At 37.4% G+C, this 24261-nt stretch overlaps 1 protein-coding gene across 1 annotated transcript in view; it reads right to left on the bottom strand.

Moving 5' to 3' along the window:
- BLTP1 (bridge-like lipid transfer protein family member 1) overlaps positions 1 to 24261 on the bottom strand; it is a 150589-nt gene that overhangs the window by 88476 nt on the left and 37852 nt on the right. Inside the window, exons 17-29 of the mRNA XM_070949053.1 lie at positions 23308 to 23486; positions 23105 to 23211; positions 21940 to 22145; positions 21102 to 21329; positions 19532 to 19669; positions 18669 to 18845; positions 16549 to 16677; positions 15713 to 15832; positions 14766 to 15046; positions 13224 to 13474; positions 12573 to 12831; positions 2922 to 3765; positions 764 to 834 (exon numbers count right to left, since the gene is read on the bottom strand). Of these exons, the coding sequence (XP_070805154.1) occupies positions 764 to 834; positions 2922 to 3765; positions 12573 to 12831; positions 13224 to 13474; positions 14766 to 15046; positions 15713 to 15832; positions 16549 to 16677; positions 18669 to 18845; positions 19532 to 19669; positions 21102 to 21329; positions 21940 to 22145; positions 23105 to 23211; positions 23308 to 23486 (2990 nt within the window). The remainder of the gene's footprint in view (positions 1 to 763; positions 835 to 2921; positions 3766 to 12572; positions 12832 to 13223; positions 13475 to 14765; positions 15047 to 15712; positions 15833 to 16548; positions 16678 to 18668; positions 18846 to 19531; positions 19670 to 21101; positions 21330 to 21939; positions 22146 to 23104; positions 23212 to 23307; positions 23487 to 24261) is intronic.

Below are 24261 nucleotides of genomic sequence, written 5' to 3'. Positions count from 1 at the left end.
CCAGCCAAATCACATTCCAGCCAGCCACAAAGATGAAGCCCTGCCACCTGGTGGAGAAAAACCGACCATACACCCGAAGCCAAGCCAATAAACACAAACTGAGACTCTCAACCAATCATAATGAAAGGTGGAGCCATCCCAGACTACCAGCACCAGATTTGAAATAGTAACGGCAGTTACAGCAAAAGACCCTTCACATAAGCCTGATGATGGCAGATGAGATTCTGTCGAAACGTCGCTTCTACCCTTTTAGGGATATGTTCACAATTACACGGGAAGAAACCCAAAATATTAACTGTATACATACACACACACACACACACACACACGTCTTCTTAAGTTTTCGCGGGTGTGTATATGCAAAAAATCAAAATCTCGGGTGTTTTCCCACGTCATATTAAATAAGTTAGTTAAAATGTTTAAAATTCTGGTTAAAATCCTAGCTTAAAATCTTCTAAAAATCCTTACAGGAGTGAATCCTTGCAGAGTGTTCTGTAAGGATATTTAGAAGATTTTAAGCTAGGATTTTAACCAGAATTTTAAACATTTTAACGAATTTATTTAATATGATTTATTTAATTTATTTAATATTTATTTAATATGACGTGGGAAAACACTCAAGATTTTAATTTTCTGCATATATATATGCATATATATATTCCCAAAATGTGGAACAAAACTTTATAGACACCACCTTTGTAATATGTAAAAGGGAGAATTTAACTTTCAACATATTACAAATGCATCATAACTTATTACTCACTTAGAAGTTGATCCTGTAAACTGCATGCCTCGATCCAGTAGAGCATTAGCTTTAAGACCTTGTTTAACAATCTGGAAAAAATAATATGCTATTACTCTTTGAGAGCTTTCAAAATGAATTCCTAATTCAAACAGATTTTACTATGCTAAATTCCAAATGAGTAAATTCATTCATTTGGAAACAGAAATTTTTTTCTATATTTTTTTAACATTTCAAAAATTCACCATTAAGGATTCAGTGAAATTATAAATTATTTTGAATGCATTATTTACAATTTATTTGTGATGTGAAATTCTAGAAGAAACAAATTATCTAGATTCTTTTTAATTCCATTCAGGCCTAGTTATGAAATAGAAATGGCACTCATCACTCTGGTTCATAACCTTTCTCAAGATAGAGATGGGAGGGAATGCACTCTTTTAATCCTATTGGACTTCTTGTTAGTGCATTGTATAATTGATCATAATATTCTTTACAATTGACTGAAAAGACTGAAGACCCTCTTTTGGAATGGTTCCACTCCTGTATCCATGGATGATTCTAGTCAGTTATTGTAACATAAAACCACTGAAATCCATGAAAATGCCAATGTGAAGTCCTTCAGCAATCAGGATTTTCTCTGAAGTGGTTCAACATTTATATGATAATGCTGGGAGAAGTTATCTGTTGGTTTGGGGTGAGGCATGCTGATGACATTCAATTATAAGCTGATACCCCAGCCTGAGCTGCAGACAATATGGAAATCTTATGCTAATCTGGAAACGGTTATGATCTATATGGAGTGAAAGAACCTTGAAATTAAATCCTACCAAGAGAACATTAACACTTCTCAATAAGTATTTGAAGAATGCAGTGACACAATCCCAAGTACTTACTCAGAACAGGATTATATCCTGAGGGTTCTCATGGACTTTTTGTTCCTATTCAGTAAGTAGGCTGGGGAGGGGGGGGGAGGGCTTTTGCCTAGCTCTGGCTGGTATGCCAAATGCAACTCTACCAGAATCATAATACTCTGATATGCTTTGATCATTGTCTAATTGAACTGCAGTAACATGGGGATGCATTTGGAAATCTGATAAGATGTAACTAATATAAAATTATTAACAGTGGCATATGAAATAATATAAATGTTAAAGCAACTGTATCAGTTGAGACTAAGCTTCCAGGCCCAATTCAAAGTGCTGGTCATGATACAGAAGAAAGAAAGATCAGGCCAAGTCTTGCCAGAATTGACTCTGCTATCTGATCTACTCATCTAGAAAAGGCATGTTAAGAATTCCTTCCCCACAAGCAGTGCATGTAAAATAAAAATGATGACTACAGAAAAATTATGAACAACTCACTCCTACCAGTACATGCCGACTTTCCTCATTTATCAGCTAGAAGACTCAAATCAAGGAAGCCCCCATTTGCACTTGTATAATATCTGTCCAACAACTTTGATTCCCAATGAAAGCCAAATGGGTCGCTGAATACTCAAGACATAAGAAGATATATAAATGACCCCTCAAAAAAGGTGCTAGGCTTTGAGTTACTATGCCAGCAATAGACAATCCTGAATAGGATTTGCACCTCCCACGCAATCTGCTGGGTCTCTCTGTATAAAGTATAAATGGGGCATAGTATCCTCCCTTCAGTGTGACTGTGTGGTCCCACATCAAACTGTATATCACATCACATGGTTAGATGGTCTAGACATTGGTATTTGAATATTGATCTTTTTAACATTTTATTTTATTGTTTTTTACTAATCTAGATGAAAGGTTATATATATTGCTAATTCATGTGTCATATGCCATATGATAGACAGATAGACAGACAGACAGACAGGATGACAGGCTTCTGTGGGATAGCCCCCCCCTCTTTGAAATACCTTTCCCTAAAAATATGTAGCATCCACCGTTAATGTGGGTGTTAAAGCAGATGATTGGACTAGAAGACCTCCAAGATTCCTTCCACCTCTACTATTCTGTTATGTTTCAAAAACAAGTAAACATTTGTGTTACTATAGTAAACTATAGCCCCCCCCCAGGTAATCTGAATTAGGACTACCATAAGTGATTGATAGGGTTTTTTTTACTGTTGATTTTTTTCCATTTTGTTTTTGCACATACATGTAGACAGGTAGCTCAACAAATAAATACATTGTGGTTTTTACCTTAAAACTTGGAACAGAAAGTTGCTCAAAATATGAGGAACTTTCTTCACTAGTTGGAGTGTCGAGATCTAATGGCCTATGTAAAGATGATTTGGAAGTCCTTTTATTTGTTGGATGTTTTACTGACCAGTTAATCACTTGGTACTGAGTGAGGTAGCTTTGATAGCAGTTCATTAAAGGCTGCTGGGAAGTGATTTGTTCATTCTCAGGAGCCTTCTCAGTTTCTATGATATATATATGTTCAACAAGATCATCCTCTCCTCCCAAAGCAGAAACAAACGAAGCTTGCGAGGGATGCATTTTTATTGGTACAGTTTTTGTATCTTGAGTAGTTTCTCCCTGAAAGGTAGTAGTAAGTGGTCCTTCTACACTGTGATACATTGATCCCCTCCCATAATCAATTTGTTTGGCTTGTTTTCTCTTCCTTTTTCTCCCAGGATAGGTTCCTGGGCCTTCATCACTACTGATGGGTTCAAAGTCCTCAGCAGCTGAGAAGTAGGCTTCACTATCAGCCATTGACATGCTAGAGTCCATAGAACGATACTGATGAAATGAATTTGAGTCTGCAGAAGGTGTATAAGGAAAAGAACCAAAACTTCTTCTTTGCTTTGGAGAATCTAAGACATTTTCATCACTACGGGAAACATCACTGCTGAACTGTACACCAACTGGAACAGGCTGCTTATCACCGTAGAAAGCTGCAGTAAGACTTTTGGTGCTTCCAAGTCGACCAGAACATACTGACTCTTGCCGTTTCAAAGGAGATCTAAGAGGAGATTGTCCAACAGGCTTTTCTTGTAGATTAGGAGATACTGGGCTATTTGCTGATCCTTCTGCTACACTACTAGAAAAAAAAAATTATACACAGTGATGCAAACTGCACAGAATTCAATAACATTTATCCAGGGTTGACATAGAAACTGTGATTGTAGATTTCTTTCAAACACAAAAAAAGCGCACAGGTTTTCACAGTTACACTGAGAAACTTGAAAGGAAATATGCATGATTAGAAACATTTACACACACACACACACACACACACACACACACACACACACACACACGTATTATTCTCTCAGCCAGGTTTTTCCTACGTAAATCAAGATCTTTATACAGCCATAGTTCAGTGAAATCTCAATCACTAGTTTTTAGGCTTTATCAGACATCAAACCAGCATTTTGATGTCTGATAAAGCCTAAAAACTAGTGAATGAGATTTCACTGAACTATGGCTGTATAAAGATCTTGAGGCACCTGGTCTACCCAGCATGTGGGACGGAGCATATTGCATCCCTTTCACCTTTCAGCTCCAATCCGCTCCGGAACTTAAAATTTTAAAATAATTAAAATTTTATTTTACTAAGCTTTCATCAGCCATGCTGACATCGTCAGAGTATTAAACTACCATTACAGAGATCTCTGCCTTTTTATGTCATTAATCAATTTGGCCATTGCACGTGTAATAGGCCTTTCCAGCCGTCTCCCACTTGTAATTAGCCAAGTTGTTTTTGCTGTCGTCATGCTGGATGATGGAGGCTTAATTTCTCGTTGTGGCCCGCCAGCAGCCTGCGCGGATCGTGGCTGATCCCGACGAGGAGGCTGGTGTGGGGTTGCGCCAGCAGCCTGCACAGCCGGCGCTCACGTCGGACAGCGAGGAGGCTGAAGAGGGTGTGATGACAGAGGGAGAGACTCAGCCAGGGCCTTCAGAACCTCCAGAGGCTCCTTCAAGTGGAGAGAGCAAAGTGGAGGAGCCTCTCCTCAATGCTAAAGCACGCAGGGCTGCCAAAAGGCAGGAGTGGCTACTCAGGAGGAGGAGGTCTACTCGAGAGTAGGGCTTGAGGATAATTGGCCATTCCCTTAGCCTATTTAAGTCACACACAGCTAGTGCATTCCTGCTGGAAACAACTCATATTATTATCAAAGTATTTTGGTTTATCATATCTTGTTTTCTGGGCTGGTTGCCAACCTTTGCCGGTCTTATTTATTCTTGCTACTTAATAAATTTGATAAGGACCGTTGGTGTGTGTCAATATCCTTGGAAATCTGGAGCTGGGGCAGAACATTTCTACCTCCCTCCTAGCTTGCTTATCAGTGGGGGATGATGTTAACCTGTCAATTATTGCAATTTGCTGCCTTGTCCATGACCTTGGGTTGGCCAGGTTCATTTCTCATTAATCCTATCTCTTACAGTTTGAGACAGCCCTGCCGGGTTGCTCTGTGTTTGGTCAGGACTGACTCTGAGTCTGCATGCTCAGAGGTGGGGGGTCTCGGCTCTTCTGATCCTCGACTGGGGGTGGGTACCATTGATCCCTGCTCACTGATGGAAAGCTGTCTCTGCTCATCCTGCAGGGTCTTTCCTGGTGTCTCAAAGCCTCGTAGGCCAGTGGCAGTTCGATATGCCTGTTGATGTAATTGTTATTGGAGAACCAGGCTTCTTTTAATAGGTGTCCTCCTTTAGTCCTATCATGGGCAATAACCTCAGCTTCTTGAAAATCAAATATGTGGTTGTGCTCCTTCATATGCGTCCAGATCTGGGAGCGCTGTTCTTTGCGTCGGATAGCCAGATCGTGTTCGTGTACTCTGGTCCGTAACCGCTTGGCCATTTGCTTGCAGAATTACTACAATTGATGCAGTAAACTATTGAAGATGTCTCCTCCTTGGGTAATGCTTCCTTTGGGCGCATTACTCTCATTCTCAGTGTCTGGTCCGGCTTATGCGTCATTTTGACTCCATGTGCCGAGAGGATACATGCAGCAGTTTCGGATACCCCCTGTACATATGGGAGCAGCCTCCATGTAGCAGTTCCACTAGCACCTTCAATAGGCTGCCGAACCCTAGGTGTAGCACACCTTTGGATAAAGTCCATTGAATATCCGTTGAGCTTGCAGACCTGATAAAGATATGCCCGCACCTTGGCTTTAGCTGCTGGTGTACTACAATGAGTATCTATCCTACCGAATACAACTGATTTTATGTGCCATGGGGTGATTGCTCTCATTATGACGATGTCAGCAGATGGCTGACGAAAGCTTAGTAAAATAAAATTTTAATTATTTTAAAATTTTAAGTTCCGGAACTCGCAGGATGTCTGCTTCTTTCTTTACTAATATACCTGGAACTCATATTTTTAGAATAGTTTGTAATAATTATATATATATATATATATATATATATATATATATATATATATATATATATATGTCTTTTTCTTTTTCGTAGGCTTTTATGTGCATATTCTTTCTAAAACCTGGCTAGAAAGAATATGCATATATATATATATATATATATTTGTTTTCTCAGGTTTTCGCGGGTGTTTGTATGTAGGTCTTTGGTTATTCGGGTCTTCTCCCACGTAAAATTGGAAGTGTCTTGGCGACGTTTCGACGAAGTCTCATTCGTCATCTTCAGGCTGGTGTTCTCGGCTTCGTGCTTCCAGGAGCAATGTGAGATCGCAGCTGTCTCTTCCTTTTAACTGCTAGTGGAGGTGTGAGCTGATTGGGTGAGAACTTGGCTGTGTTCTGATTGGGTGGAGGTGTGTTCTGATTGGTTAGGGGCTTGGCTGTGCTCTGATTGGCTGGGGTTGTGTTCTTTTTGGGTGGGGGCTTGGTTGTGCTCAGCTTAGTCTGAGTTGCAGGGGGATTTGAGCTGGTGAGCTGCGTTGTTGTTGTTGTTTGGCTTCGTGTTTGTGGCCGTGCGAGCTCTTCATGGTGGGTGTCAGTCTGCTTCATGTATGGATTGGAGGGGTTTAAAGTGGCTAATGATGCAGCTGCGGTCTGGCTTCTGGTCCTTGGTCGTGGCTCATTATCAGTGTGGGTTTGAGTCTGCTTTCTGCGTGGATGTGTGGTGGTGACATCAGGTGTGGCACTTGTGAGTGTGGGTCTGGTGTCATTCGTCGTGTTAGGGACTCGTTTGTCAATAAGGGCGGGTTTCCAAATGGCTGGTAGGCGGGAGGTATCGTCTCGTTTGTTCATGCTGTGTGGGCGTTTTTCTATCTCAATGGCTTCTCTGATTATTCTGTTGTTAAAGTGTTCAGTTTTGGCGATAGTTCTGGTCTTTTTAAAGTCAATATCATGTCCTGTGGCTTTAAGGTGTTGGACCAGGGAAGAAGTTGGTTCCTCTTTTCTGACTGAGTTCTTGTGTTCTTCTATGCGTGCACTTATTCGTCTGTTGGTTTGTCCGATGTATGTGGTGGGGCAGGCGGTGCATGGGATTTCATATACTCCTTGATTTTCTAACTCAATTTTGTCTTTGGGGTTCCTTAGGATGGTGGATATTTTTCGGTTTGTGCAGAATGCTGTCTTGATGTTATGTTTGTGGAGGATTTTGCTTATTCTGTCTGTGGTGCCTTTTATGTATGGGAGGAGGGCCTTGCCGTTTTCTTGTTCTCTGTCTTGGATTTTAGTGGGGGTTTCTTTTTGGATTAGGTTGGTGATCTTATTTCTTTGGAATCCATTGGATGTGAGTACGTTAGTGAGGGTGTGTAGTTCGGTTTTTAGGTGTTGTTCGTCAGCTAAGCGTTTTGTTCTGGAAATGAGTGTCTTGGCTACAGAGTTGATCTGGGCAGGGTGGTGGTGTGAGAGTGCGTGCAGATAGCGGTTTGTGTGTGTTTTCTTCTGGTATATAGTGTGTCCTAGGGAGCCATTGGATTTTCTGTAGACTAAGACATCCAGGAAGGGAAGTTGGTTGTTCACTTCTGTTTCCATGGTGAACTGTATTTTGGGGTGTAGGCTGTTGAGGTGTGTGAGGAAGTTGTCCAGTTTTTCTTTCCCATGTGGCCAGATTATGAAGGTGTCGTCCACATATCTGAGCCAGAGTTTGGGTTTGTGATCGGATTTTTCTAGAGCTTGGGTTTCAAAGTATTCCATATAGAGGTTGGCAATGACAGGTGAGAGAGGTGATCCCATGGGTGCTCCTTCTGTTTGTTTGTATTTCTGTCCATTATAGATGAAGTATGTGTTGGATAGGCAGTGGTTGGTCAGATCTAAGATGTGCTTGGGGGGGTTATATTTGTTTTGGATAACTGTCAAGGCTTCTTTGATTGGTACTTGGGTGAAGAGGGATATGACATCAAAGCTCACGAGTAGGTCACTGGGCTGTAAGTTTTGTTGCTTTATGATGTCTATGAACTGGAATGAGTTTTTTACGTATGAGGTGATGGATTCTGCATAGGGCTGTAGTTGTTTGGCGAGAAATTTGGCTAGGTTTTGTAGAGGTGAGCCTATGGAGCTGACTATGGGTCTAAGTGGGGTTCCTTCTTTGTGTATCTTGGGGAGACCATAAAGCTTGGGGCATCTGGATGATTTCTCTCTGGGTATGATTCTTTGCTGAATCTCTTCGCTGATGGGGGAGGCTTTTATTTTGGATCTGGTGGTTTTTTCCAGGTAGGTGGTGGGGTCTGTGTTTAGGGGTTTGTATATGGAGTCTTGGAGTAGGTTGGTTAATTTGGTTTGGTAGTCAGATGTGTTCATAACCACCGTGGCATTGCCCTTGTCTGCTGGTAGGATTATTATGCTGGTGTCTTCTTTCAGGTTAAGTAGTGCTGTCTGTTCCTCTTTGGGTAAGTTACTTTTGGGTGGCTTGCTGGTGCAGAGGATATTGGTGATTTCGAGTCTGATTCTGTTTGCATCGTCGGGGTTGATTTTGGTCAGGCTGGTTTCAACTCCGCATATAATGGTTTCAGTGGGGATGCTTTTGGGAGCGACTGCAAAGTTGAATCCTTTGGAAAGGACATTGGTTTCGGCTTTGGTGAGGATCCTATCTGAGATGTTATGCACTGTTTGTTTCATGTGTGGCTGTGAGGGTGGAGGGGATTGTTTCTGGCGTTCTTGTAGTCTTCGGAGTTTGTTGGTGTGTGTGTCTGTCTTGAGGGTGGTCTGTGTTTCGGCTCTCCAGATGGCAAGTTGTTTGGATTTGTCCCAAAGTGCGGGGTGGATCTTGTTGCTGAGTTTGAGGTGAAGTGTGAGGAGATCTTTGTTGATTTGGTCTAGGAGGAATCTTTTTCTGTGGAGTTCATTTCTGATTAGGGCTAGTTCTGTTCTTTTCAGAATGCGTTTGGTGGCTGCAGAGTTGAAGTGGAATTTCAGTTGGAAGCCTGTGGGGATTAAATTTTGATCTCGGCAGTTGCGTAGGAATGCAAGGTCACATAAAATGGAAGCTCTTTGGACTTCGAGTTTTTCATAGGTCCTGGTCAGATGGTGGATTTCCTCCCCGTAGAGGTGGGATATTTGTTTTCTCAGGTTTTCGCGGGTGTTTGTATGTAGGTCTTTGGTTATTCGGGTCTTCTCCCACGTAAAATTGGAAGTGTCTTGGCGACGTTTCGACGAAGTCTCATTCGTCATCTTCAGGCTGGTGTTCTCGGCTTCGTGCTTCCAGGAGCAATGTGAGATCGCAGCTGTCTCTTCCTTTTAACTGCTAGTGGAGGTGTGAGCTGATTGGGTGAGAACTTGGCTGTGTTCTGATTGGGTGGAGGTGTGTTCTGATTGGTTAGGGGCTTGGCTGTGCTCTGATTGGCTGGGGTTGTGTTCTTTTTGGGTGGGGGCTTGGTTGTGCTCAGCTTAGTCTGAGTTGCAGGGGGATTTGAGCTGGTGAGCTGCGTTGTTGTTGTTGTTTGGCTTCGTGTTTGTGGCCGTGCGAGCTCTTCATGGTGGGTGTCAGTCTGCTTCATGTATGGATTGGAGGGGTTTAAAGTGGCTAATGATGCAGCTGCGGTCTGGCTTCTGGTCCTTGGTCGTGGCTCATTATCAGTGTGGGTTTGAGTCTGCTTTCTGCGTGGATGTGTGGTGGTGACATCAGGTGTGGCACTTGTGAGTGTGGGTCTGGTGTCATTCGTCGTGTTAGGGACTCGTTTGTCAATAAGGGCGGGTTTCCAAATGGCTGGTAGGCGGGAGGTATCGTCTCGTTTGTTCATGCTGTGTGGGCGTTTTTCTATCTCAATGGCTTCTCTGATTATTCTGTTGTTAAAGTGTTCAGTTTTGGCGATAGTTCTGGTCTTTTTAAAGTCAATATCATGTCCTGTGGCTTTAAGGTGTTGGACCAGGGAAGAAGTTGGTTCCTCTTTTCTGACTGAGTTCTTGTGTTCTTCTATGCGTGCACTTATTCGTCTGTTGGTTTGTCCGATGTATGTGCCTCCCCCATCAGCGAAGAGATTCAGCAAAGAATCATACCCAGAGAGAAATCATCCAGATGCCCCAAGCTTTATGGTCTCCCCAAGATACACAAAGAAGGAACCCCACTTAGACCCATAGTCAGCTCCATAGGCTCACCTCTACAAAACCTACAAAACCTAGCCAAATTTCTCGCCAAACAACTACAGCCCTATGCAGAATCCATCACCTCATACGTAAAAAACTCATTCCAGTTCATAGACATCATAAAGCAACAAAACTTACAGCCCAGTGACCTACTCGTGAGCTTTGATGTCATATCCCTCTTCACCCAAGTACCAATCAAAGAAGCCTTGACAGTTATCCAAAACAAATATAACCCCCCCAAGCACATCTTAGATCTGACCAACCACTGCCTATCCAACACATACTTCATCTATAATGGACAGAAATACAAACAAACAGAAGGAGCACCCATGGGATCACCTCTCTCACCTGTCATTGCCAACCTCTATATGGAATACTTTGAAACCCAAGCTCTAGAAAAATCCGATCACAAACCCAAACTCTGGCTCAGATATGTGGACGACACCTTCATAATCTGGCTACATGGGAAAGAAAAACTGGACAACTTCCTCACACACCTCAACAGCCTACACCCCAAAATACAGTTCACCATGGAAACAGAAGTGAACAACCAACTTCCCTTCCTGGATGTCTTAGTCTACAGAAAATCCAATGGCTCCCTAGGACACACTATATACCAGAAGAAAACACACACAAACCGCTATCTGCACGCACTCTCACACCACCACCCTGCCCAGATCAACTCTGTAGCCAAGACACTCATTTCCAGAACAAAACGCTTAGCTGACGAACAACACCTAAAAACCGAACTACACACCCTCACTAACGTACTCACATCCAATGGATTCCAAAGAAATAAGATCACCAACCTAATCCAAAAAGAAACCCCCACTAAAATCCAAGACAGAGAACAAGAAAACGGCAAGGCCCTCCTCCCATACATAAAAGGCACCACAGACAGAATAAGCAAAATCCTCCACAAACATAACATCAAGACAGCATTCTGCACAAACCGAAAAATATCCACCATCCTAAGGAACCCCAAAGACAAAATTGAGTTAGAAAATCAAGGAGTATATGAAATCCCATGCACCGCCTGCCCCACCACATACATCGGACAAACCAACAGACGAATAAGTGCACGCATAGAAGAACACAAGAACTCAGTCAGAAAAGAGGAACCAACTTCTTCCCTGGTCCAACACCTTAAAGCCACAGGACATGATATTGACTTTAAAAAGACCAGAACTATCGCCAAAACTGAACACTTTAACAACAGAATAATCAGAGAAGCCATTGAGATAGAAAAACGCCCACACAGCATGAACAAACGAGACGATACCTCCCGCCTACCAGCCATTTGGAAACCCGCCCTTATTGACAAACGAGTCCCTAACACGACGAATGACACCAGACCCACACTCACAAGTGCCACACCTGATGTCACCACCACACATCCACGCAGAAAGCAGACTCAAACCCACACTGATAATGAGCCACGACCAAGGACCAGAAGCCAGACCGCAGCTGCATCATTAGCCACTTTAAACCCCTCCAATCCATACATGAAGCAGACTGACACCCACCATGAAGAGCTCGCACGGCCACAAACACGAAGCCAAACAACAACAACAACGCAGCTCACCAGCTCAAATCCCCCTGCAACTCAGACTAAGCTGAGCACAACCAAGCCCCCACCCAAAAAGAACACAACCCCAGCCAATCAGAGCACAGCCAAGCCCCTAACCAATCAGAACACACCTCCACCCAATCAGAACACAGCCAAGTTCTCACCCAATCAGCTCACACCTCCACTAGCAGTTAAAAGGAAGAGACAGCTGCGATCTCACATTGCTCCTGGAAGCACGAAGCCGAGAACACCAGCCTGAAGATGACGAATGAGACTTCGTCGAAACGTCGCCAAGACACTTCCAATTTTACGTGGGAGAAGACCCGAATAACCAAAGACCTACATATATATATATATATATATATATATATATATATATATATATATATATATCTGTGTGTGTGTGTATGTGTGTGTGTGTGTGTGTATGTGTGTGTGTGTGTGTGTGTTTCAGTAAGAATATATATATATATTACAAATATATATTATTAATATAATATAATATAATATAATATAATAATATAATATAATATAATAAATATTAATATATTCTATTAGCTGAGGCTAATAGAAACCCACTTCTATTAGCCTTAGCCACCATAATCAGTGATTAGAAATGCAGTTAAATAACCTCCAAAAAGTCATTGGCTCCCCATACTTTCTCTAGAAGAAACATGACCCCCTACTTTGTTTTTCAATTCTCCCAAATCCCAAGCAGCATAATTTAACAATGGAGGGTTTACTCAAATAAAGCAAACAATAAATATTTGAAAAAACACGTAAACGTGATATTCCATAGTGAAATAAGATGTTACTGAGAAGTAAATCTCACCTTCCATGAGCATCTTCTTTTTTTGAACCTGTCAAGAGCGCCTTTTGTCCTAAGTGGTCTTCCATGGCAGAAGAAGGACTTTCCCGATCACCTGCAAGCAAGGGAAGCGCGGCACTAGAACTACTATTCTCCTCTGAAGATGATGAAGAACTATGAGATCGCAGAGGTACTTGCAAATTTAATTGCTGGGATTTTCTTCCAGATTCTGTACCTACAGTTCGGCATTCCCATTCTTTTGTCTTTACACCATTTGCCTTACCTAAAAACAATTATATATTTTGTGCTAAATTATATGAATATTAAAGATACCAATATTTTTTCTTGTTTTTTAAATAAATGAATAAATACATAGCATATTCTTTTAAGAGATACTAAAAAGTGTGACAGCTATTAGCAAACCAGCCTAGTTTTTAAAGTAGAATATTTGTAATCATGAATTTTCCCATAACTCTAATTGCATGTTTTAAACAGTATGTATTTGTGTGAGCAAAAGTTTGTACTCAGTATCACTTTTTCTGCAATATTTCTGTTAAATGCATGATTTCTTTAACTTGAATACGTGTATTCCAATTGTGCTAATGTTTAATTAACGGTAAACTTTTACAGGTTTACAGATAGAGACAGTTAGACAGACAGACGCAAATCTTTTACCATCTGGAATTTTCGGAAGTTCTTTAGTAATAATCCATTCTCCAGGTTGCAGTAAAGATTGCCCATAAAACATATCTGATTCTGCACTTGCATTTGAAAAAGCAGAGCTACTTGATGGTGTCAATTCTTCAAACTTGAAGAAGTCTAATCCTGACCCAGGGCCACCAAAAAAACGACAGCCACCAAGACAACCACATTTGTTCTTGCTTCTTTTATTCTTTATATTATCATCTGGCCATAAAAACCATAGTCTAGTAGAAAAAGAAGGAGTTCATTGAAATACACGGAGTGAAAGTATTGTTAAGAGATTTCTATGGTAACCATTATTAATGACATTATCTATAACATGCATCCACTCAGATTCCTCACCAATGCATAAGCCTATATGAAGCAGGAATGAAGTTGTTTTAGAAATACAGATGGTCCTCACTTAAGAATCACAACTGGACCTGGAATTTTAATCATCAAGTCATTGCAGTTGTTAAGCAGGTCACCATTTGACCTGACTCAATTTTACAACCATTTTTACAAAAGTCTTAAAGTGAGTCATTGTGATTGTTAAGTGAGTTATGTGGTAATTAAGCAAATCCAGTCTATCCAATGAGTGTTTTTCCCCCCATTTCCTGATGGAAAATGACAAAAAATGTGATGTTAGTCACATGACCATGGGATGTTGCAACCAGTTGTAAATGCAAGCTGGTTGCAAAGCACCCAAACTTCAAAGTGCTAAGTAATTTTTTTTTTTAGTGTTTTGTAAATTCGAATGGTCTTCAAGTGATTGGTCATTAAGAGAAAACTCTCTGTACCTCATTTTAAAAAATTAATTTTCATTACAAATAACTGGGTCAAGCAAACAAGTCTTTTCTGTTCCATTCCGACCATAACTCTGCATCCTTCAGAAAATACATGGAACCTGGCTCAGATACTAAAATGGAAGTTGGCTATTTCAAAAATCAAACACAGTTCATTGTGGAAGCATCAGATTAGTCATAAGCTTCTACAATTGTGTAGGATATGGGGATATTTCCTATTCTCTTTTTCCTATTACAATTTTTTGCAATGGTGAGACAAAGGTAAGAAGAGTTTGTTACAACAGTGATTTCTATTCATTCAACAGTAACAACAACCCAAATCCTCCAAAACAAATGTATTCAGTTTTTGGAAAATAAATGTTGGGGATACAACATTCTAAATAGATTTTATTTCCCAGAAATAGATTTAAAAGATGTGATCATATTATAAAATAAATATAAAATTCTGCCACTGTTAACAGTTTTCAACTTCAAAAAATGTCAGATCTTTATCATTAGATTATAATGAAACTATATTAAAACATTGCCAATAACGAATATTTTTAAAATAAATTCATACACATAGATACATATAGATACACACATGCATAATAATAACAAAAATTCTGGAATCTATTTTCTGCATCAGACATCTATAAAACTTTTACATTTTTGGAGAATCTAACATGAATGTTCATTTTTTCATTAACAGATCTTTTTACTAACCTATTTTTTTATTTGTTTTTCTTACCTCTTTGTTCTGCTATCATGAATTTCCAAAAAATGTCTCTGTGCTTCATGCTTTGAATAGCGGTCAGCTGCTAAAGCAACATCAGCAGTGATAAGGCCAAAATTGATTGATCCTGCTTCTAGCCAATATGCCCTCCGTAGTATCGCAGGTTGAAGACTAGTTCGGCAGTTATTTGCTTGTTCAATATACTGTTGTATTTGGAAGTCTTGAATGGCAGCACTTATACCTTCACCGACTGACTGATTGTGGAGATTGCAACTAGCAATGCGCACAGCACCCATCTAAATATCAAATTCAAGTAAAAGATCAGGAGAAATCCTAGAAGAGTACCAACTCAAATTACTATAGGTTATTTACTCCCTAGTAATAAAAATGTGAGATTCTATATTTCTTATTTACAAGTTGTAATAAAATTGTTAATATTAAGATGGTAATTCAAACTGTAAGTAGGCTTGATATCATGATATGATGAAATCATACTTAGCTAATAAACCAAACTATATGAAGATCAGTATGTTTCTGCAATAAGTGTGAGTGTGTATGTGTGTAATCCAATTTGTTTCTCAAATTAGACATAAATGTTAATAATTATGTTTATTAAAAATCAAATTGTTATAGCCTATGCCAAAGATCTCCAAAATTAGTTCTATAATAATGTCTACACATAAGAATAACATTCAAGACAAAGAATATATATGCTATAGAAATCGCTTTAAAATCATGCTGAAAATAAATTCTTTTATTTTAAAACACTGACTTTTTTATATTTTGGCAAAAAATATCAGAAATTATGATTGTGTGATTACAGAGGGCAGAATTACAAGATCTGTCATAAGCACCATTTGTTCAGCCCATCGTAACTTTGAATAGTGGCTGAATGAATTATTGTAATCTGAGGATTATCTGTATACAAAAATGAAGATGTGAAGTAAGACAAGTACTACTACCTTTATATTTGTAGCACAACCATGATCAACAACGTGTACATCTGCACCATCCACTGCCAGGCGGATCATAGCATATTTTAATTCATCAGATGTTAGACAAGGGCCAGAAATGCAACTCATCTAAAGGGGGTTTTTTTTTTTGGGGGGGGGGGGGGCGGAGGGCAGAAGATAGTAATAAATGTTATCCTTGGCATGTATTCATTTTACTTCAAAAAAAGATGAAGTGATAGATTAAGGCTATTGAAGCTGAAAGCATTTTGTTCTTCTATAGTCATATAATTATACTGGTAGTATATATATTTTTTTTTTATTTTATTCACATTTATATGCCGCCCCTCTCCTGTAGGACTCGGGGCGGCTCACAACAATAAAATGACAACAATAAAATGACAACAATAAAATGAAATAGAAAAATAATTCAATTAAAAACCCAACAATTAAAACTGAATGAGTATTTATACTCATATGAGTATATGAGTATTTCCATATTGTTTAAAGTAAAATAAATACTTTACTGGTCTGATCAAATATTAAGCCTATGGCTCACACAGTAATAAGATATAAAAATACAAATACAAAAGCACACTGGTACAACAACTACAGTAAAATGTTCTAGACTGTCAGATAAAAACTTGGATACACTGATAACAGAAGTCAAGGTAAAAAACATTTGGTCCCTTGTCATCAGTTTAAATATTAAGAACAATATTGTACATATGCTTCTACAATGAACAGAACTGAAAAAGCAGAATGCCTTGCTAATTGTATATTTATAAGGCATAGCCTCATTAAACCACTGTTCAGAAAGCCAGATTATATAGTTTACAAGATGTTACCTTAGCTTCACAAAAACGACGATCAATTCCATGTTGACATATGACGACAGATTTTGGTCTTTCCAGTTGAAACTCACGACATGCCACATGAAACACAAATGTTTGTCCCCATTCAAATAGATATGCAACCTGAAAATAAATAAGGACTATTGACTACACATAAATCAAATATACTCAGAGAAATATGGATCTTTGAAAAGATTACAGTTCTTGATTTTTGCAACAAATTATAAACTAAACTAAATTTTATACTTTATAATTAATACAGTGAGCTATATTTTAACAGCAAAAGGGGGTACTTTGGAAATTAGAAACAGAGCAACTTCCACTAATTTGCAAAAATATGAAGGAAACTTGATGAATAAGACATTACATGAAACTAACATTTCACAAGATGAAAATCTACTTACTGTATGTGCAATCATTACTTTAATTCTATTGTTTTGTGTTTAGAACTCTGAAAATAGAATGGATGCATTTTCAATCTTTACATTACGCACAAGAAAAAGAATAGAAAATATGGGCAGTGGAAAATTAGTATTTTAAAGTGGAGAACACATTTTCTTCTTCCTCCTCTTTCCTGGCTTTCAGGAAATGCCTTAAAACTTGTCTATATCTGCTTGGCATGCCCTGAAGCTGTTGGCTGGAGGTGGCTAATGTACTAACAGAGAAGCCATTATCACCTTTCTGCTCCAAACCCATGGTTTTTTAGTTTGTTTTAATCTTTTGTAATTTTAATCTTTTGTATATTTATAATTGTTTTTATATCCATACATTTTATTATGTTGTAAGCTGCTCAGAGTTGCCCCAAACCACAATAAGCAGCATATAAATTTAATAAATAAGTAATAATAAATGGCAAATAGTGTAAATTGAAAAAGGAAATGAAAAAAATAGATATGAAATTAAAGAAAAGGAAAAGATTAAGGTGATTTGATCCTGTAGAGCTGATGGAAGAGAAACAATTGTGTAATTAAAAATGAAAAGGCTAAAAATGTATGCCATAAAGTATGAATTGGTATCATCTATTCAAGACTGTGGAGGATGCTTGTAAAAGATAAACCTCTTAAAAGAATGGATCAAACATGAACATGAGAAAGGATGTGAAATCATCTTGAAACCAAATAAAAAGCATTACATGGAATGCTAATGAGAAATATGAAAAGGATGCTTCATGGAAGGATGAAGTGAGAGAGACTATGAATGAGGATAAAAAACACACAGAAGAGAATGAATGCTCCAAAATGTGGATGGGAAAATGAATTTTTCTTTAACTTTTCTTTATACTTTATATACAAAGAAAAACATAGAACATAGTAAAAAAGAAAAGGCATAGAACATTATAGGAAACAGATAATGCAAGATTTTGATAGAAATAAAAATATTGTTGTGGAAATGCGTTAAAAGGCAAAGCAAGGTAAGTACAGAATACTAAATGGAATTAAAACTAAAAAGTAGCTGTTTCTTTCTAAAATTGTACAGCTTCTCTCCTTTGTTTAAGTTGCTAAAAAGTTCTTCATGTCTTCAGGCCCACTCTGAGGCATCTCTTCCTCTGAATTCAAACATTACATGGGCCTTGCAATAATAATTAACAAAAATGTTAGAATTTACTGAATATGTTTTTATACCCTTAAAAAGTATCCAGATTTCTCATGGAATAAGAGCTGAAACTGGAGTTGAATAATCAAGGCTAGTAGTACTTTAAACATGTATATTATATTTTACTAATTATTTCAGTTTTAAATAGATTCACTTTCAGAAAAATAGTTGCATCTTTTTTCTAATTTAGACCAAACAAGTCCTATGTAAACCAAACAAGTCCTATGTAAACCAAGATCCTAACCTTGATGTTATTTGAAGTAGTCAATTATGAATTCTGAGAATATAGATAAGTATTATGAGATTTTAATATTCACAAATGCAGGATTCTAATTTCTTTCAGTCTGAAATTCCTATCTAGATTATTGAACTCCTTTGATTTACACAAATATGTTGCATTTGTAAAGAAAACCACAAAGAATTTATTCTAATTAATTGTTTTTCTATTTCTGTCCTTTAATACATAAAACATATGCTAAAATAGCAATGTACACATTTTAATCTGAAACTTAGTTACAAACCTGTGGAACCGTAACCTTGGCTGTCAGGCTCCCAGTCTGAATATCAATTAACCAGGCATATTCCAAAGTGTCACTATCCACAGGCAAACCTTCTGCTGAAAACATAGCATGGGCTCGTAGCTGCAGACCTGAAAGGCTTACATGACCCTCTCGAAGTACTTCATCCACAGTAGGTCTCTGTTAAAAAAGCAAGCTGGGTAGGGATTAGTGCTATATAGCTAGTAAACACTAATGCTTTTGTTAGCTTTATATTATTGTCATTATGCCATTTAATATGCAAAGCAATATACAAGCTGTTTATACTTCCTGTTTTGTTTATCAATGAATCAAGTTGGCAAATTATAAAGTCACATGAAACCATAGTTATATACATTTTAAAAAAAGTAAATTCAGGGAACTACCTTTGGGTGTATCTGTATAAGATGAACAATAAATGTAACTAAAGCAGGTATATAAATTGAGATAAATGGTGTCATTCCACAGAAAAATCATGTTGGTCATGCTGTCACAACATACAAACTAATCTGTTCTTGACAGTGGGAAGATTTTCTAGAACAGGGGTGTCAAATTCACATCGTCATGGCGGCATCACATGACATATAGGGACTTTTTCTTTCTTCGCTAAACCGAGCGGGGCCACCACATGATGCATCCGGGCTGTGAGTTTGACATCTCTGTTCTAGAACAACGATGATTTGATTACAAGGGAACATCAGGAGAAAAATCATTCAAATTGGAATAACTGTAATTGGTTCACAGTGTTAAATGGAGCACTTTAGAGCATGATAAAAAAAAGGTAATTACTTATGTTTACTTTTCCTAGTTATTTAACTAGCTTGGAAAGTAAGTTTAAGTAATATTACCTGATAATTGTCACTCAAGAATATATTCAATGGTGATAATACAAGTTGCAACATAGTTTCCTTATATCCCTTTTTCATCTCAAAACATAATCTTTCCAGAAAACCAGTAGGACATTCTGGGCCATCACTGGTGCAATGCTGAATACAGAATATTAAAATGAGAAATAACCATTTAATTAAATGTTAATAATTCTCAAATTGTTAAATTATGAAAATATTTAAAATAGTCTTTAAAAAGGCAAAAGTCACACTGGAAGATAACAGTTTTTTCAAAAAGTAACATCACATTTTGTAACATCAGTGGGTAATTCTTCTAAAACTATTAAAGTTAAGAATCATTCTTTATTTTATATTGTATTGCTAAGTTGCTCATGAAAAATTCTCTTGAACTATTCTTAGCCAGTAAAACAACAATTCTGAGACTGGAGAAGAACCAGGAAAATATCCTTTCTATGCATTACCTTCAAGAATTAAAGGCTAGTTAATCTCAGTCTAACTAGTATTACTGTGTAACTACTTTTACCCAACTTCAGTTATAATGAGAATAAACCTTCATATCAGAAGATCAGAACATAGCTTTTGCCTAGAACTCATTTTATTTCTGTCTCAAGAATGCATGGAAAGAGACCAAGAAATGAGCAAACTAGGGCAAAACCTGGATTTGATTTCATTTTAATTTAATTTAATTTTAAATTAAAATACCAATGTAATTTAAATTAATCTTAAATTAATCATAATTAGTAATCTACCATCTCATTCCACCACAATAAAAATTATAATGAGATACTTGCACAATATATGTAAGAGGCATTCAAGTAAATTGAAGGAAGCAGCCCAAAGCTGCATTATGTAGACAGCAAAAATGACAGCTATACATGACATTCCATAAATAAATTCTATTTAAAAAGCAACCCCCACAACAAATTGTGAACTTCCTTATTTTTATCAATATGCTTTTCATTTAGAAGTTGTTACGTTTCAAACCAAGATAAATCTTCTATATGAGGCACCCCTGTGATGGTATGTGAAAGCAGGCTTCCAAACACCCACATTTTGATTATGTGATCATGGGGGTACATTAATGACTATAACTTTTAGGACCTGGTGTAACTACCAGGCTAAGAAAGGTCATTAAGCAAGAACTATTTGTAATGTGTTTTTAAGGAACATCATTTCAGCCATTGTCTATCCCCGTGATGGTGAACCTATGGCACATGTGCCAGAGGTGGCACACAGAGCCCTCTCTGTGGGCACGCGAGCTGTCCCCAGCTGCTCTTCCGGGTTCCATCATGCACATGCACGCTGGACAGCTGGTCCGGCGCACATGTGCATCAGCCAGTTGCTCTCTTCTGGGTTCTAGTGTTCCGGTGTATGCATGTGCGCATGCGCATGCATGCGTTCCAGTTTTGGCACTTGGTGCCGAAAAGGTTAATCATCACTGGTCTATCCACTGCAGGATGAAGGCCTCTTTCACATGTTTTTAAGGACAAAATCTAGCATATTCATAGGCCAACTATAGAAAATCTGCACAATTTTCTAAAATCAGGGATAAAGTACTCATAATACTTACTACTGGCAAGCGTCCATGAACTTTGTACACATTAACAAGCACTGTAATATCCCATGGGCGTAAAGTTAGAGGATTAACTTGTTTCATTGATGCATCACACTCTTTTTTGTCAGCATCCACGCCAACTGCTGTCCACCCAGAACTTGAAGATGTTGACATAGAAAGTACAGGGCTTGAAATGACTTCTTCAAAATCAGTATACATATCATCTTCACCAAAATAATTTTCCTAGTGAGATGAATTAACAATATTCATTAAATGGTATAATATAAATAGATTACAACAATATATATATATATAAGTATAAAATATAACTATAATAATGTAAAATTGATAGGTATGTTAGATATGTTCACCACCTTGAGTTATTAAAAATAATAAAGATGGATACAAATAAATAAACCTTCACACCTTAGTATAGCTTTCCTATAGCAAGTCATTTAGAAATATTAATTTTCATTTCTTCATTATAGTCTGTATGATTACCACATATACTGATAATGTTTTAGAGATTAAGGGGGGTTCTGAACATTTTAAGTAATTGGAAAGCTGGGGGCAATGAGTAGAACATATCAAATATTTGAGTTGTTGGTAAACTAGGAACGCTCTTTAATATTGTCCACTCTATGGACAGCAACTTTGGAAACATTTGATTCCGTTCTCATGCTAGTCAGAAATGTACAATTATGATTTAACACATTTGAAGGATCCCCCCAAAATAGAAGGCTGATTGGAGATTTTCTTCATGTAGAAGAATAAGTTATAATTACAAAATACTACATTTTTTAATAGGACAACAAGGCCCATGTATATTTTACAATCCAGGGAGAGCTAATACCTTTATAGACAGGAATGCTTTTAAAAGTGGTCCATATAAAGTTATCTGGGAATCTGGGGAAATTTCTAGTTCTACACGAAGCTTGTCAGGCGGAAGTTCAGAAGGGTCAATAGGAAGACGGGAAGAAGCTGAAGGAGATGTTCCTCTATCTGCCATTTTCTGTGATGGTCGCTGGGCAGATAATATGGTTTCTTCCATTTCTGACACTTCATAAATGAAAAAGTAGAACAATTAAGCGAATACTGATAACATTTCACCAGAGTACCAGTGAAAGTAAACTTTTTTTAAAAAAAAATCAGACTTATATTCAACAAATCTGAAGAAAATAAAAGCTATGTAATTTGTTTTATTGTTGGTGTTTCGTATTATTTTAAATTGTATTTCTCAACTAACCTGAAGATCTAAATGCAAGGTTTTATTTTTAATAATATATAATTCAAAGTGACATGCCCAATAAGAGCATAACAGTATTTTAGGGTAGTAAATTAAGGAAAAGGATAGTAAATTAAGGAAAACTATGATAGGCATTTGTTTTATATGCTTTTTCTTTTCAACATTTTAAATAGGCACAAAATAATTTTATCATTTGGCACATTTAGAAATGATAAGAATGAAAAGTCGATCTTATCTGTTTGAATTTGCTCCTTATATTTTTTCAGTATATTAACTTTTTTGTTTGTTTGATACAATTCTACAATACTTCTCATGCAATTGCACTTCAAAGTACTTTACACTGAAGCATATTTAAAACTGTTTTTATCGTATGTTTATGGAAGGAAAAGTTTGACTACAAAGAGGGGACTGTGAAGGGGTCACAGCTTGATGAGTGGCTACAGAGCCACCTCTTGTTCTACTTAATGCTGCCCAGTTTTGGCAGACCACAGGAGGTGCTCCATTGAATGGCCATTATTCACTCCCCAAACAGCTCAGCTGGGCTTCCCAGGAGGTGGATCCTTGGGTGGAAGGATCTACCTTACTTTTGGAACATCATCCCCTTAGAGATATCTCCATTCTGTGGCGTAGTAGAAGGTAGGAAAAAAACCAAGAAATTTCTATAAGCAAACTGTTCTGTGCCTGGTCTGGCCCACTTTTGAATAAACAATTGAATAAAAAAAACAATTGAATAAAGAGAAACAAACAATTGAATAAAAAGAAACAAACTTACATGATTGGATCAAATGTTCCTTAACCTTCTGAGGATAAATTGGATGCCAAACATAATCAATTGTAAGCATAATACTTGGTATTGTCCAGCATTCAACCCAGCCAGCCCTATTTAAAAAAATGGTCTATGTAGTAATTATTTTAATAATTTACACATTACTTTCTTGTATATTTTGACATTCAAGTAAGAGAAACCAAACTTACTCTTCTTGAGTCATATTCCTCCATTTGGACTTGCTTAGCTTCTGACCACTCTGACTATCAGCAGGAGCACAAGACTCAGGATTTAATTTAGTTGGATGACAATCTTTCACCAACATAAACAGGGAGTATTTACTAGGATGGCAATCAGGAAGAAGTAAGTGAACATCAAGACCATCTCCCTGAAAATACAATATAATGCATATTTCAATCTATTATATTTAAAACATATAGAAGTGGACAAAAGTATTTCTGTATCTCATTTTTTTTGCCCAAAGAATCCAATTTGTCATGAAATAAATTGAAACTGACACAAGTAAATGGCATTCAACATTCTTTATTCCATAGAGCAAATCTTTCCTTTTGATGTATGACTTCATCTATTCTTGTGAATAATAAAAACAAATGAAACATAACTAATACCTCTTAGAAGTTAAAAGACATTATTGGATTTTAGTTATCTCTCAAGCAGATTATTTATTTTAATTACGATCATAAATTTCTTTAATTTTATAATCAGTCATGACAAATTTGACTTTGTTGACATCTAGGAAAATGACAACATTCATTATAAATTTATATAAGAAAGACAGTTATTCATAACAAAAGTATTTTCAATTTTTATATAGAAGGAAGGAGCTATTACAATGCCTTGGGGAAAAAGTATCAAGTATTTTCCCTTTGTACATTGTGCATAATGTACAATAAAATTAAGTAGCCTAAAATCAATTGAAATAATTTCAGTATTAAAAAACAAATATTTTTCAAATGAATCTACCTTTTCAAAAAAGGACTATACTAGTACTCTGTCTGTATAGTATAGAATAAACTACGTACTGTATGGTCTCAAATGTCAACCTCTTATATTTGATTCAAATTTCAGTATTACAAATGTTACTGTATCTATATACTTAAAGGTAAAATTAATGGCACAAATACTGAACTAACATAAAATTT

Source organism: Pituophis catenifer, unplaced genomic scaffold, assembly GCF_029215685.1.
Source record: "Pituophis catenifer annectens isolate HBS135680 unplaced genomic scaffold, rPitCat1.0.hap2 SCAF_8, whole genome shotgun sequence".
Lineage (NCBI taxonomy): Eukaryota > Metazoa > Chordata > Lepidosauria > Squamata > Colubridae > Pituophis > Pituophis catenifer.
This window is presented reverse-complemented; position numbering and strand designations above follow the sequence as displayed.